Source organism: Neopelma chrysocephalum, unplaced genomic scaffold (genome assembly GCF_003984885.1).
Source record: "Neopelma chrysocephalum unplaced genomic scaffold, ASM398488v2 Primary Assembly neopelma1_82, whole genome shotgun sequence".
Classification (NCBI taxonomy): domain Eukaryota; kingdom Metazoa; phylum Chordata; class Aves; order Passeriformes; family Pipridae; genus Neopelma; species Neopelma chrysocephalum.
In genome coordinates, this window is record NW_020897744.1 from 3,076,634 (window position 1) to 3,090,592 (window position 13,959).

Here is a 13,959-nt window from a genome sequence, read left to right on the forward strand (position 1 = left end):
CCTATCCCACTAATCTGGAGTTAATAAACACTGGGGTGTCTGTAGTTTGCTGAAACTGTCTTGCTTCTTTTTTCTTCAGGGCTGGGGTTCCTCAGCCCTGGTGAGGGTTGGTGTGTGAACCTGGCAGAGGAGCTGGTTATGAGGTGTGCAAGCTCTCGAGGGATGGTAGGTGCAGAGCAGCAGGGTGTCTGTGTGTTGGGGGAGGCTGGTGTTTGTCCACATGGTACCTTCACACATCTCAGTCAGTCAGACCTTCGTTTTTCCCAGCTGCTCACTCCCACTCCCAGGCCAAAAATAAATGAAAACCCCTAAGCAATTACAGAGGAAATAAATAAATAAATAAATAAATAAATAAATAAATAAATAAAATTAGGCAATGAATAACTTTAAACCCGCAAGTCATTAAACAATAAATAAATAAATAAAATTAAGCAATGAATAACTTTAAACCTACAAGTAATTAATAAATAAAGGCAATAATACCTTTAAACCCGCAAGTAATAAACAAACAAACAAATAAATAAATAAAGGCAATGAATGCCTTTAAACCCGCAAGTAATTAAACAATAAAGAAATAAATAAACAAATAAAAGTAGGTAATACATAAAACCCCTTAAGTAACAAAACAATAAATAAATAAATAAATAGATGGGTAGAGAATTAAATAAATAAATAAACGGAAGCCGTTCGAGGAAATCCCCCAATCCCGGACACAGCCCCACGCCTACAAGTTCCTTCACGCCAGGACACCGGTGGCTTTGCCCACAGGTGACGCGTGGGGCAGGACGCGGTTCCATCCCGTCGGGGCGGGACCGGGATCGGGATCGGGATGGGGTCGGGCCCCGCCCCCTTGGCCCCGCCCCCGGCCGGGCACTGCCCACACCCAAGATGGCGGCGGCGGCGCCGGGCGGGAGCGCGGCCGGGCTGTTCCCGCTGCTCCTGCTGCTGCCGCTGCTCCCGGGGCGATCGGCGGCGCTGCCCGGGATGCCCGGGATGCTTTTCCCCCGGGACACCCCCACCCGCGAGCGCAAGGAGCTCGGCGGCCTCTGGAGCTTCCGCGCCGACTTGTCTCCGGGCAGGAACGCCGGGTTCGCGCAGCGCTGGTACCAGCAGCCGCTCCGGCAGGTAGCGGGGACGGCGGGGCGGGGGGGCATCCCGGGGCTCGGGGTACGGGACCCCTCCAAACCAGGCTTCATCCCGCCCCTAGAGCACCGTTTTCCCCTTTCCTTCCTTCCTTTCTCCCTTCCTTCCCCCCTTCCTTCCCCGCCGGGCTTGCGGAGCTGCTGCCCTTCGCCCCCTGCCCTGCGCTCGCTTAGGGCAGAGGTTATTCTTAAGGCAGATCCTAATTAGCAGCAGCCTCTGGTGATCCTTATGATGATCCCGCGGCTGCTGTGAGGCCAGGAACCGTTTGAATGAACTCCAGACACCTTCAGCTGCCCTGTGCTGCAGGAGCCAGGCTGGCCTTGCACAGCATTGACCTGCCCGTCAGCAGCTCAGAATAAACAGAAACATGCCTGGAAAGGGCACTAGAATTATTTATTTCAAAGTTGCAGAGTGCTGATAAGCAAAGTTTTAGTGTAACTGAAATCTGTTAGGAAATTAAGACCATTAACCTAAAAGAAAAAAGTTATGTATTCTATGCATAAAGTGGATAAGTCATTCATAATTACTATTTTTAGTCCTTTGACTAAATTTTTGGTCAAATTGTGGAAGGGGAGAAGAGCTGAAAGACACTGTGCTGATGGAAGTTATTGCAAAAAGTGCCAGCCAAGGGAGAGGAATCCTGAACTATTCCCCCACAAAGGGAGGCTTAGACATGTACACTTTACCTGCTTTAAGCATCAGAGGATCTCCCAGAAGGAGACACTGGTTCTGGCCATCCCAGTTAAAAGGATGTCCTGCATCAAATACTAGAAAATCCGCTTCACCATCCAAGGATTTTCCCTCTGGAATCCTCGGGTACCGAGTTCTCTGCAGTGCTGGTGCTGAGTCAGCCCCGCACATGATGCTGACCCTGGGCAACCACACCTTCCTTGTTCCCCTTTCCATGGAAAGGCTTCCTCAGGAAAGGGGAAGCTGCTGCAGCGCTTGTTTGTGCAACATCACGAGCTCAGCAGGTGCTAAAAATGAGCAGCTCTGTTTGGCAATAGCACCTCGATGTTCAGTGTATCGTGGCACTGCCTCCCTCTAACCCTTACCTTTAAATAAGCAAGTGAAGTGATTCCGTTGAATCCCTGTTGCTTTCAGGGGCTGAGAAAGGCTGAACTCATTCCAAACAGTCTCCATGAACCTTCCCTGAAGAATCTGTCCCAAAATATTCATTAGTCTTGCCACTCTTTTACTACAGCTCTTAGCCTGACAAGCAGCACCCCAACAACTCCCTGCATTGCTCACCCAACAGCTGGAGCTGTGCAGGAAAGAATACAGGCTGTGGGAAGCCCTGGGCTAAAACAACAACCTGGGTGTTTTTTTCCCCCCCTCACCTCTCTGATTCCATGACACCAGAGCCATTAGCGAAAGCACTTCATTGTACATCAGGAGGGGAAAAGATATGAGCAGCTGTTTCCTGTAGGAACAGGCACATTCCCGTGCCTGCTGCTAATCAGGATTTGTGTAGGACCTGTGACAAACCACACCAGTTTCTAAACAGGTCTTCCTGAGTTATTCCCCCCTTGGCAAAGGGATTGTAAGGCTGTCGTGGTAGGGGACACCTCCAGCAGTAAAATTTCTCTTTTTAAATGATCTCTTCCTTCCCTTTCCATGAAATTCCTGCCAGACCGGCCCTGTGATTGACATGCCAGTGCCCGCCAGCTTCAATGACATGACCCAGGACCCCAGCCTGGAGAACTACATCGGCTGGGTGTGGTATGAGAAGGAGGTGCTGCTCCCTGCCCGCTGGCTGCAGGACCCCCCCCACACCAGGGTGGTGCTGCGTTTTGGGAGTGCCCATTACTACGCCGTCGTGGTACGTGAGATTGTCCGTGTGCTTCCAAAATTGGGCTCGTGGCATCTCTGCCTAGATTTTGTATCCCTTTGCTGTTTTCTTCGCTCTTGCCTGTTTCCCCCCCAGCCAAGAACTTGGCCGTGATTTCCAGTTTCTCTTTGATGCTCCAATATCGGGACTAGTTCCTAAATATTTCCTCGCTACTGGATCTGCCCAAAACTGTGTCTCTCAGTGACATTTGTAGGTAAACCAGACCTACCTCCTGGCAAAGGAAGGGCTTCTGGATTGATCCTTTGAGGATCAAGAGCCCAGAAAAAGGTTCAGTGTTGCTGGGGATCCCGACTGCCCTTTGCTGGGCTCCTTCCCTTCTCTGTGCTTTGCTTGCCACAAAACCCCAATAATTCCATTTTTTTGGGTGTCTTCTCTTGCAGTGGGTCAACGGGGAGCAAGTGGTGGAGCATGAAGGGGGACACCTCCCTTTTGAAGCTGATATCAGCAACGTCATCCGGGGCAGCCCAGGGACCCTCTGCCGCATCACTGTCGCACTCAACAACACCCTGACACCCCACACTCTGCCCCCGGGGTCCATCCAGTACATGACTGACAAAACAAGGTGAGTTGCCAAGGTGCTGCACTGCTGGGCTGATCCCAGGGATGGGGGAGTGGGAATTTATTCAGCTGCTGGTGTGTAAAACCCTCCAAGCAACTCACAAAAGCACGGGATTGTATTTATGCTGAAATTCAGCAGTCGAGCAGGGAGGAGTTTAAGCTTTGGTGCTACAAGAAATCAGCACTGAGTTATTGCATCTCTTTAATACACAGGGAGCTGAGATTAAGTGATTTGTCAAGCTGAATCAATGGCAGATTTGAGAAGCTTGAATTCAGCTGGAAACTGCAAGTACCTGCTATCCTGAAGGATCAAACTCTTTGGGCTCCAGATGTTTTTAGCTGGCAGAATCCTTTAGTGTAGCAGCAGTAGCACCACTGAAAGATAGATCCGCCCTGTTGTAAAGACTATTTTACCAGCCAGCAGCTGTGATTACTTGACTATTTTGCGTTGCCAGCATCCATATGCTGCTTTCAGTTCTTGTGTAATGAAGCATAATGTAGCCATTTCTCCTTGTCTTGCTCACTCAGGTATCCCAAGAACTATTTTGTGCAGAACACCAGGTTTGATTTCTTTAATTATGCTGGAATCCATCGCCCGGTTGTGCTTTACACCACTCCTTCTGTCTACATAGATGATATTACTGTGACAACTACTTCATCAGAGCATGTTGGTAGGTCCAGAACAATTACAGCAGCTACCTCAGACTCCAAATGGAGATGACAAGGGCAGCAGGGAAAATATCCTGCAAAAGCCTGACTGAATTTGTTTCCTAGTGGCTTTCTCTTGAACCTGAGCTGGCCTATTGCACAGCTCAGCAGCTGCAAGAATGTGGTAAAGTGTTCAGAAACAATAACAAAACCAAGAAGTTGTTGCAAGTTAAAGTCAAGGGATGGTCAGGTGTTTCTCAAAGCAGAATTTCTCAGTAGGAGCAGTCTTCCTGCCACTTAGAGCAGGATTATCTCTAAGTGAGAGTTCTGTGATACACAAACCTTGTTGGAAAATTCTGGACCACAAAACAGGCAGGTCCTGCTTCTTACACTCGATTCATGCCACTGTTGTTGTTCTACATCTCCCTCATTTTTAATGCTGTTGTATATGAAAAGCCCCCAACATGTGATACAAGTATTTCCCCTGCTGTGTCAGTCTCTGATAGTCTTTTGTTTCCTTTGAACCAGCACTGGTGCAGTACAAGGTGTCAGTTGTTGGCAGCTCAGCCTATTCCTTGTCCCTGAGTTTACGTGACCAGGAGGGGAAGGTGGTTGCTACAGGAGATGGGCCACAGGGAGAACTCAAAGTCCTGAACCCAAATCTTTGGTGGCCTTACCTGATGCACGAGAACCCTGGATACCTTTACTCCTTAGAGGTAAAGTGCCATTTCTTCCTTTCTGTGTGTTCTCTCTGTCTAATTGGGTTAAGGAACTGCCCTATGGCCCATCTTCTCTTCTCTCACAGCTCCTATTCATGTGACCAGCGTGGCATTGCTAATTAGGCAGTAATCAAATCAAGCTTTGGCAGCTCCCTGGGTGCTGAACTGCACGGTCTGGCAGTGAGAAGGGCACGCCTGGAGTGCACACGTGTGCTCTGAGGTGCTTCCCTTTCACCTTTAGGGGCCAGTCCATCCCATTTGAGACCATACAGGGGAGGAGATGCCCTGCAAATTGAGAGCAGAGTCTCTGAGGAGCAGGCTGCCAACCTCTTCCACAGGCTTTGCCACGCAGTCAGCTTTCCTTCTACTCTGCAAGAGTTCAGCTTTAATAGCTGGAGCCTTGGAGGACTCTCTGTGAGTTAAGGATCAGTAGTGATGTTTTGATGCAGAAATCAGGGCAGATGAGCTGCTGTGAGTCTCCAGGGTCTCAGGTTTGTGTCTCTTGTGAGCAGGTGACATGTCAGTCGCTCCTGGTGCAGGGCAGAGAAGTGGTCCTACTGTCTTGCTTGTGGGGGGGATGAAATGGGCCAGACGAGTATGGGGGAAAGACACTGCAGCTCTTGGGGTGAGCAAGCCCCAGAAGGGTCATCCAGCAGCTCATTCTTCATCCTTTAACTTCCCCAGCTTGGATTTCTATTTTCTGTTTAGTCAGACCTTGCTCCTACCCTGAGGACAAGGGATGAAGCAGCAGTGAGGAGCAGGCTCTGTGCCTAGGCAGGGCTGGGAAGCGGACGGGAAGTCAAAATAGCTCTCATAGATAAAGGGGAGGGAGCGCAAAGTGTCCCTGTGAACCCCAGCACATCACTCACCTTCCTCCTTGGCAATCCAGGTGAAAATGCAGGCGCAGGTGGCCTGGGCGTCGCTGGAGGACGTGTACACGCTCCCGGTCGGCATCCGCACCGTCCACGTCACCAGCACCCAGTTCCTCATCAACGGCAGGCCCTTCTACTTCCACGGTGTCAACAAGCACGAGGATGCAGATGTGAGTGTGGGCACCCACGGGCCCCTCACCTCACCTGCCTGCCTTCCCTCCCCTCCAAGGGGCTGTTTCCTCACACCCTTCTCCCAGGCTGGGAGGGGACACCATGCCCAGTCCTGCCATAGTCCCAACATCCCTCAGGGTGCATGGGTGGGCCTGGGGTGTGCTGGTGGAGATGCTGAGCCATCTCCAGCTGTGGCTTCCAGTCAGACATGCTGACATACAGTCAGTGGGGCACTGGAGCAGGTCACTGTGAGGGTGGTGAGGCCCTGGCACAGGTTGCCCAGAGAAGCTGTGGCTGCCCCATCCCTGGAAGTGTTCAAGGCTGGGTTGAACGGGGCTTGGAGCAACCTGGGATAGTGGAAGGTGTCCCTGCCCATGGCAGGGGGTGGAACGGGATGGTCTTTAAGGTTCCTTCCTACCCAAACCCCTCTGACTGTGACAGCTGCTCTTGGATTCCCAGCCCCCGGCAGTGCTGGAGATGGATCCCGCAGGGAAGCCGCGGTGCTTGGCTAACACATGGGGAGAAGCCCCAGCCCAGCAGTGGGACAGGGGGTGATCTCTCTCTCTCTCCCCAGATCCGTGGCAAAGGCCTTGACTGGGCCCTGATTATGAAGGACTTCAACCTGCTGCGCTGGCTGGGGGCAAACTCGTTCCGCACCAGCCACTACCCCTATGCTGAGGAGATCATGGATCTGTGCGACGCCTACGGCATCGTGGTCATCGACGAGAGCCCGGGCGTGGGCATCAAACTGCCGTAAGGAACTGCTCAGCACACCCTGCCCTTGTTCCTCTCTTCCTCTCTGAGCCACCTCAGAACTGTCCCCTCCCGTTGTCCCGATAATGGGAGTACTTTGCTCTATTTAGAAATCACCCCGTTGCGCCACGTGTGCCTGGAGGGGTTGGGCAACCCAGGGGCATTTTGCCACATGGCTCAATTAATGAGCCCAAACCACGGCCCTGAACTGTGCAGAGAGCTTTGGGGAAGTAGGGCAGGAGCCATACTCAGTGTCAAGGCTCAGCTGGGCTCGTGCACCCCAGAGTTTTCACAGGGAAAGGGGGATGGATTTTACACCCTCACCTCACTGGGTCTCACCTCTTGTCTTTAAGCGAGAGCTTGGGGAACGACTCCTTGAGTCACCACATGGTTGTGATGCAGGAGCTGATCCGCAGGGATAAGAACAGGCCCTCAGTTGTGATGTGGTCGGTGGCCAACGAGCCGGCCTCGGAGCTGCCCCCAGCAGACTTCTACTTTAGGTAAGTGCATCTCCTTGTACAGAGCTGAGGCTTGAATGTTGGCAGATGATGCATCTTCTTCCTTTGGGATGGCACAGAGAAGCAGTTAAAGAGAGGGCAGGCATGTTTTGGGAACCCTGAAGCCATAGGTGCAGATGCAAACTGAAAGTGTAACTGCTGCATGTACGGAAGCGATGCTCAACTGTCTCAGCTTGTTGGTTTTGAACCAGTTAGGTTCTGCAAAATTACCAGGAATCCATGTGGTCTGAGCATCTCTTCTTGAGCTAAGGATAAAGCAAAATCAGACCTGATGGCAACAGAATATTCCTTGTTACCACTGGAAGTGCTAAATTCTCTGAGAATTACGGCAAAGCTGTAAAATAATTGGCCTTTCATTCTGAAGACAAAGTTCTTCAGTCAGTGCCACTTACTTGTTCTGCAGGAGACTGTGACACCCCACTTCAAAGCCACTGCTTCAAGCCCCTACAGACCCTTTGGTTTTATTTTTAAAGAGATTTAAGCTTCGGATAGCCAAGAGGCGGCTCTGCAGTGGGGTAGCAGACCATCCCTGTAGATGCTTTAAGAGATAACTGTGAAATTTAATTTATTGGAATGATCCACCACCCTCCTGCCACGCTGGGGTTGCAGCAGGGCTTGACCCTCCCCTTCTGTGTCATCTCCCTCAACTCAGGGTTTCCTCAAAAGCAGCCAACCTCTGCCTGCTCTGGCACAGGGATAGGGCCTCGTGCTTCTGCAGGAACACATCCCAAGAGTTGCTCACAAACTTCCCATTATCCTTTTTACAGTTTTGTCCTCAAACTCACTGTCCCTTCTCCAACTCCTAAGCTGCTGGCACCAACAGACAAATTCAGGTGCCTGTGCTTGGTGTGCTTCCACTCTGCTCTTCTTCAGGTGGGACAGCAACCACTATGTGACAGATAATCTCTTTATTTAATTAAATATACTGGCTGCTAAATCAAAAACCAGCTCGAGGCGGGGTGGAAGGACAGAGAGCCTGGGGAAATGGGGCTGTGCTTCTCCATTCTGTTGTTGAACTCTGTTTTACTGTTTGCAAACAGGAAAGTGATATCTTACACTAAAGCTCTGGATCCCTCCAGACCAGTAACCTTTGTGACAGAGGCTAATTACGCCCTTGATCGTGGTGTAAGTTTACTTTATTTTCTAGCCTTTTTTTATTTTTTTAAATTCATACATTAAATTTCCTCTTCTTGTTCCTTGTTTTACAGTCCTTTCCCCCCCCCACCTCCCCAGATTTACTGGAGATATTTAACAGGGAAAGGCAGAAGAAAACTTATGGTTTTGTTTCTAGTACAAAGCACCTTGTCCTGTAGTTGTAGTCTCACTGAAAAAAAAGTATCTGTAAGAGAGAACAGTTCTTTGTGTGCAGGATTATACCCCTGGATTCCATTAATATTGTCGTGCTTTGCAATTCCCATTGATTGTGTTTACAAATGCTCAGGATTTTCACTTGCAATTAAGCCAAAGCTTTAACCTCTTTAAAACACTAACAACCCTTGTGGAAGTCTAAAGGAAGGAAGCTTTGCTTTAATTCCTGCTTTAAACTGCTCTAGATCTTCTTTGGCAGATGTCTATTTGTGTTGAATAATCTAAAAAGCTCTTCCAGCTTCATAATTAAAGCCCTAGAGCTGGATAAATAGCCAAGGGGTATTTTTCTTGGATGTCTGTGCCTTTGGCCATGGCATGAACCAAGGAATTTAAACATACATTTGTTTCCAGGGTCGTTCCTGTGTAATTTTTAATTTTTCAAGGTGGCTTTATAATGCTTGTCACAGCTGTACAACAAACACGTGGAGCAGGTGAGTTTGGAGGTACCTGGTCCTACCACGTGTCTGTGCTACAGGTTACACTTTGTGTTGCTTCTAAGCTGTTCTGCAGTTACCAGTCTGTAACTCCAAGGTCTGTTCCTGCCCACCCCAGGAAAAAAAACACCTGATGGCCTCAGTTTTGAAGGAGCCCAGCAGGAATCTGCTCTTGGGTATTGCTGTTGAATCAGGCACTCGCACACCAACTCCAATATCCCGTCCCTGGGAGATGCTCTGACCACCCTGAGCACAGGAAAACAAAGCCAAAGAACAGATCTCATACACTGATGTGATATTAGAACTTCTTTTCTTTTATTACAAAACATGTTAAGAGAACATTGAACAAGTTACATACAACATCACTTTATCTTTAGTGGGCTTTTGTGCCCTTTTTTCATACTGTCCATGTGGTAGAAATGGCATAGAACTTGCAGAATGCTCAGTCTTAGTATTGCACCATCGATGCACAAATTTAGCTGCTTGCCAAAATATTTGACCACTGACTTGGTTATCACATTCCAATACTCAAAAAGTACATCTAAATGTACCTGCAAGCCAGAGACATCTTGGAAAGAAAAGCTTCTAACAAACCTGAGATGAAACGGGCTGATCTTGTCTAACTCTTTGCTGTGACTTCCTAAGGCTGTAAGAAAAATGCCAAATTAATATGCTATTAGCTTATTAAATTTATCCTGCCTTCTTTTTTTTTTTTCTTCTGGGAAAGATATGTTTGGAGGGCCTGAGCAATGGGGAAAAAAGACTTCATTCTACATGTAATAAACCTGGATTCCATTAAATAAACCCAAAGGAGGATTTAGCTTTACGAGAGAAGGTTGTCTACGTTGAGCTCTGTGACAAAACACTCTCACCTTGTTTTTTCTGTAGGCTCCCTATGTGGATGTGATTTGTGTAAACAGCTACTTCTCCTGGTACCACGACCCAGGCCATCTGGAAGTGATTCCACTACAACTCACAGCACAGTTTGAGAACTGGTATAAAACCTACCAAAAGCCCATTATCCAGAGTGAATACGGAGCAGACTCGGTTCCTGGACTCCACAGTGTAAGTGTTGTAGATGTCCCAGGTGGGAACAGCTCTGCTGCTCTTACAGGGCAGCACAGTTTAATTGGCAGAATTGGGCCCTGAGCCTGCCTTTGTTTTGAGATGCATTAGCTGTGAGTGCCTGGAAGATTCCAGGACTGTAATCCTGCTCCACCAAAATCAATGAGCTTTGCCACTAGCAGAGGTTAGAGTCTACCTAAAGAGGAGTTCTTAGGTTTGATTGAGAGCACTGAGCACTCTGAAATCTGTACTTTGGCAGTTGTGGAAAATGCTGAATTGGAAGATGCAACACTGGATGGTGATGTCATGGTGCTGTCACATAGAGAAGGGGGTGGCACTGCTGTCCCTGCCATGACAAAGACCAGCACAGCCTCTCCATAGGAATACTTGGAATTCTGTTTGTAGGTTATGTGTGTGGCCCCTTGCAATGTCAATAGTTGCCAGCTGTCACTCCACAGCCATTGTTAATACAGCAGCAATGAAAAGACCAAGCAACCACCCAGTTTGTCTTCAGGAAGCAGGTCCCCAGTAATGGGAAGTGCCTTTGCTGGGATTAACTGTCACCTGCACTCAAGGCCACCTCTTTTCCCTGGCTGTAGGATCCACCTCTCATGTTCAGTGAGGAGTACCAGAAGGCCATGCTAAAGGAGTACCACGCTGTTTTTGACAAGAAGAGGAAGGAGTATGTTATTGGGGAGCTCATATGGAATTTTGCTGATTTCATGACTAATCAAGGTAGGCTTCTATTTGTGCTCCAAACAACTCTCCATCCTCCCTGCAAGTTTAAAGTGGTTTATGCCACACAAACAATATTGGGCTGTAGGGTAGGACAAAGGGCCCTCTGTTTACCAAGACAGAGCACTGCTGGTTCCTGTGACAAAATCCAGCATGACCAGGGCCAAGAGGGAAGAGGGAGGGTCCTGCCTGTACTTAATGCATCCTCTCTCCAGCCTGAGCTCCTGCAGAGATGATCCCCAGAACACGAGACAGTGCACTAGGGCAGAGCAAGGGAAGCTTGTGAGCAGACCCAGGTTGCTCCTGTTTCTTGGCCACCCTCAATTCAGAGCTCATTCAGCTGTCAGGATGTGTCTCACTTCTTCCTATTTAATCTACAGCTGCCCTTAGCAACAGAGCACCCTAAATAATGAATCATTAACTTGGTAGAGGTTTAGCAACAGAGGAGCAGATGCCACACTGGCAGACAACTGTCTATCGTGACACTCCATCCACCATTAATAAATGAGAAGTGCAGTCACAAAGTACTGGGCATTCCTTAATCTACAGTGCAGTCACAGAGAAATTAAACAATTACAGCTCAGGGGACCTGGTAAGGAACCACTTTTGCTCGTGCCACCTGCAGTGAGCACAGGGGTGAAGTCAGTGTTGACTGCAGGCAGAGAAAACCACTAAGGATAATCCAGAGAGCACCAATACAGGCAGCAGAAAGCTCAGTCAGTGCAGTGCAGGGTCAGAAAAGTAGTATCAGCTTCTAACAGGAGGATGGAGAAAATGTAGACAAGTTCACATACACAGATGCAGTTCCAGTCCCTCTCTGTGTTGCAATCCTCTTTTCTACTTTCCTATGAGAACTAAAATAGGCTAAAAGGACAGACCCCACTAAAGGACAGTACAGTCAAATAGTCATCAACATTTTCCAACCATCAGATTTCAAGGTGGAACCAGTGGCAGGAATATCTATTGTAAATATAATACTGCTCAAGTTAATGGGCACACCCAAATGAAGTGCCATCGATTTACCAGCTGTAAATACACTGAATTGCAGCTGTATTGCTCTGTGACATCGATTAATTGTTGCCAAGGTGACACAAGTTACATCAGCCAAGTTCCCTGTTGTACCTTGACTGTGTGGAGAAGAAAGTGCATAGGTCTCTTCCTCCTAACCTGATTTAGTACATACACTGTAACAGTTCAAGTAGGGTATATAAGGGCACGTTATATATCCTTGCTTTGTTTTATAACCTCTACAGGGACCACACGTGTTTTGGGGAACAAGAAAGGAATATTTACCCGCCAGCGACAGCCCAAAGCAGCTGCATTTGTTCTTAGAGAAAGATACTGGAAGATTGCAAATGAATCAAGCTGTCTTCCTCCTGTAAAAACATCACATTCCTTCTGTTTAAAATGAAATCAAAGGGTATTACACTGAATTTGTTATTAAATTTCTTATTAAATAACTTTTGTGCCTGACTCGAGTCTTGCAAGTCTAATGCGATTTCTAGTCCACCTGAAGGAGTTACTATGATGTGAAGCAGATCAGAAACACTGGTTTCCTCTGCTTAGCCATGTCTGGAGGCTTCCTGTTTCCAGAGAGTAAAACAAATATTCAGAGTTTCAAGGAGCTGAAGTTAGAGATCCTGACTGAGGTATCTGTTTATGGCAAAAAACCCCAACACAAATATTACATGACACAAATCAATGCTGAAGACTTAAAAAAAAATAATCTAAGTTACTCTAAATGAACATCACATCCCCCTAATGCAAATGAGGTTTTCCAGTTATACTCCCCTAACAGTTACACTACTCAGATCACAGCAAATTGTCCACAGAGGAGCAGAGTTTATGCAGCTTCTCCTGCCTGACAGGATGTGTGTGTGAGAACTCCTGAGCACTCACAGCATTCAGGAAGGGTAAGAACCACTATGAGGACACCCAACATACTCCCAACACAGTATGCAATTCATACTACAGCAGCAAGGTGGAATATGTTAGATAGGCAGGTACTACATCAACTGAACTTTAATAAAACTATTTATTTTACTCACAGTACCAAAGCTGCCACTATTCGATGCAGTTTTACCTTCCAGCATGGAAGGGCTTCCTTCATATTAAACTGTCACCATGGACTACAGTAACAGCATTCTAAGAGGGCAAGTTTGTTCTAAACCTTTCTGGTAGTGCCCTGAAGCAGTCTGGGGTAGGGCCATGTGTAAATTAACGTGCTGCTTCAGACAGCACAGTGGTGTAATAACGTCCCTTTTGGGCTGCACACCAATCTTAGGGGACTCCAAAGGCCTGGCTCTGGACTGTCATAGATCACAGCAACACTCACAGGGCAGCTCAGAACACTTAGTCTGCACACATCTTACAGCAACAGCCCAGGGTTGTCCCAAAAGCAGCATCACAGGGAGCAGAACGACAAAACTGGGGCTGCCCAGTGAATTTGGGAAGTTGGTACAATTAGGTAGTTTTAATGATTCACAGACTCTGTGTGAAACTGTTGCTATGACTCCCTTTCCTAACGCTTTCCTGTGTTAGTGGCTCAGGAAAGTCACCAAAATCTGACGGTATAAAGAAAATATTTGCTCTTATGTTTTGTGGTGGCCAAATTCTCTTTCCTTTAGAGGTGGTACATTAGGAATCAACCCCACCTTCCACCCTGCCACATGCAGAATGAGGGCACAGATGTTTGCTGCAGACTTCAAAACAATTATGAAGTTTTTAAGGGAAAAGAAACAACACACTATCGACATTCCTCACACCATGTTAGGTCTAGATCTTCTACATAACTAAAGCCCCAGAATATAAAAGTCTATGCACAGTAAAAAGACACTTGTTCAAACGTACCATGGTAGAAGCAATACCATATTTAAGCCCACTACCAGTGTTTGAAAGGTCTCAACTTCTCCATCTCCAGACATCATTATTTAAAGAAGAAAATAATTTTCTTCCCCATTTCACCAGACAGGACATACCAAAATACAGAGAAGGATCTGACACTGTTCACCCATTACAAATCAGGGCTCAGATCCCTGTGGTAACATGGGGCTTGCAGCTGCAGAAGACGAAGTTTGAACTTCATTCAGTCCAACACAACAGATGCAGAGTTTAATGCCCATA

At 47.7% G+C, this 13,959-nt stretch overlaps 1 protein-coding gene and 1 long non-coding RNA gene across 2 annotated transcripts; one reads left to right on the plus strand and one right to left on the minus strand.

The window, feature by feature from the left end:
- The first annotated feature begins 872 nt into the window (after window positions 1-872).
- GUSB (glucuronidase beta) lies at window positions 873-12,296 on the plus strand. The gene is made up of 12 exons (XM_027690752.1): window positions 873-1,125; window positions 2,777-2,965; window positions 3,376-3,557; window positions 4,082-4,224; window positions 4,730-4,917; window positions 5,810-5,962; window positions 6,538-6,716; window positions 7,070-7,216; window positions 8,275-8,359; window positions 9,925-10,101; window positions 10,701-10,836; window positions 12,090-12,296. Exons 1-12 carry the CDS (start codon window positions 889-891, stop codon window positions 12,245-12,247), a joined length of 1,974 nt encoding a protein of 657 aa, XP_027546553.1. The 5' UTR covers window positions 873-888; the 3' UTR covers window positions 12,248-12,296.
- LOC113971147 lies at window positions 4,872-9,931 on the minus strand. Its single transcript, XR_003535454.1, has 5 exons — window positions 9,631-9,931; window positions 9,167-9,282; window positions 7,056-7,277; window positions 5,790-5,925; window positions 4,872-5,646 (listed from the first exon to the last, which is right to left on the minus strand). It is a non-coding gene; the product is annotated as an uncharacterized LOC113971147 (long non-coding RNA).
- Window positions 12,297-13,959: the final 1,663 nt, after the last annotated feature.

What these genes read in the sequence shown, in the direction of transcription:
- GUSB (XM_027690752.1), top strand. Translation starts at nt 889, where the DNA reads ATGGCGGCGGCGGCGCCGGGCGGGAGCGCGGCCGGGCTGTTCCCGCTG. An exon ending in TACATGACTGACAAAACAAG is followed by an intron (nt 3,558 to 4,081) that starts GTGAGTTGCCAA and finishes TTGCTCACTCAG; the next exon opens with GTATCCCAAGAACTATTTTG. An exon ending in CGGTTCCTGGACTCCACAGT is followed by an intron (nt 10,102 to 10,700) that starts GTAAGTGTTGTA and finishes CCCTGGCTGTAG; the next exon opens with GATCCACCTCTCATGTTCAG.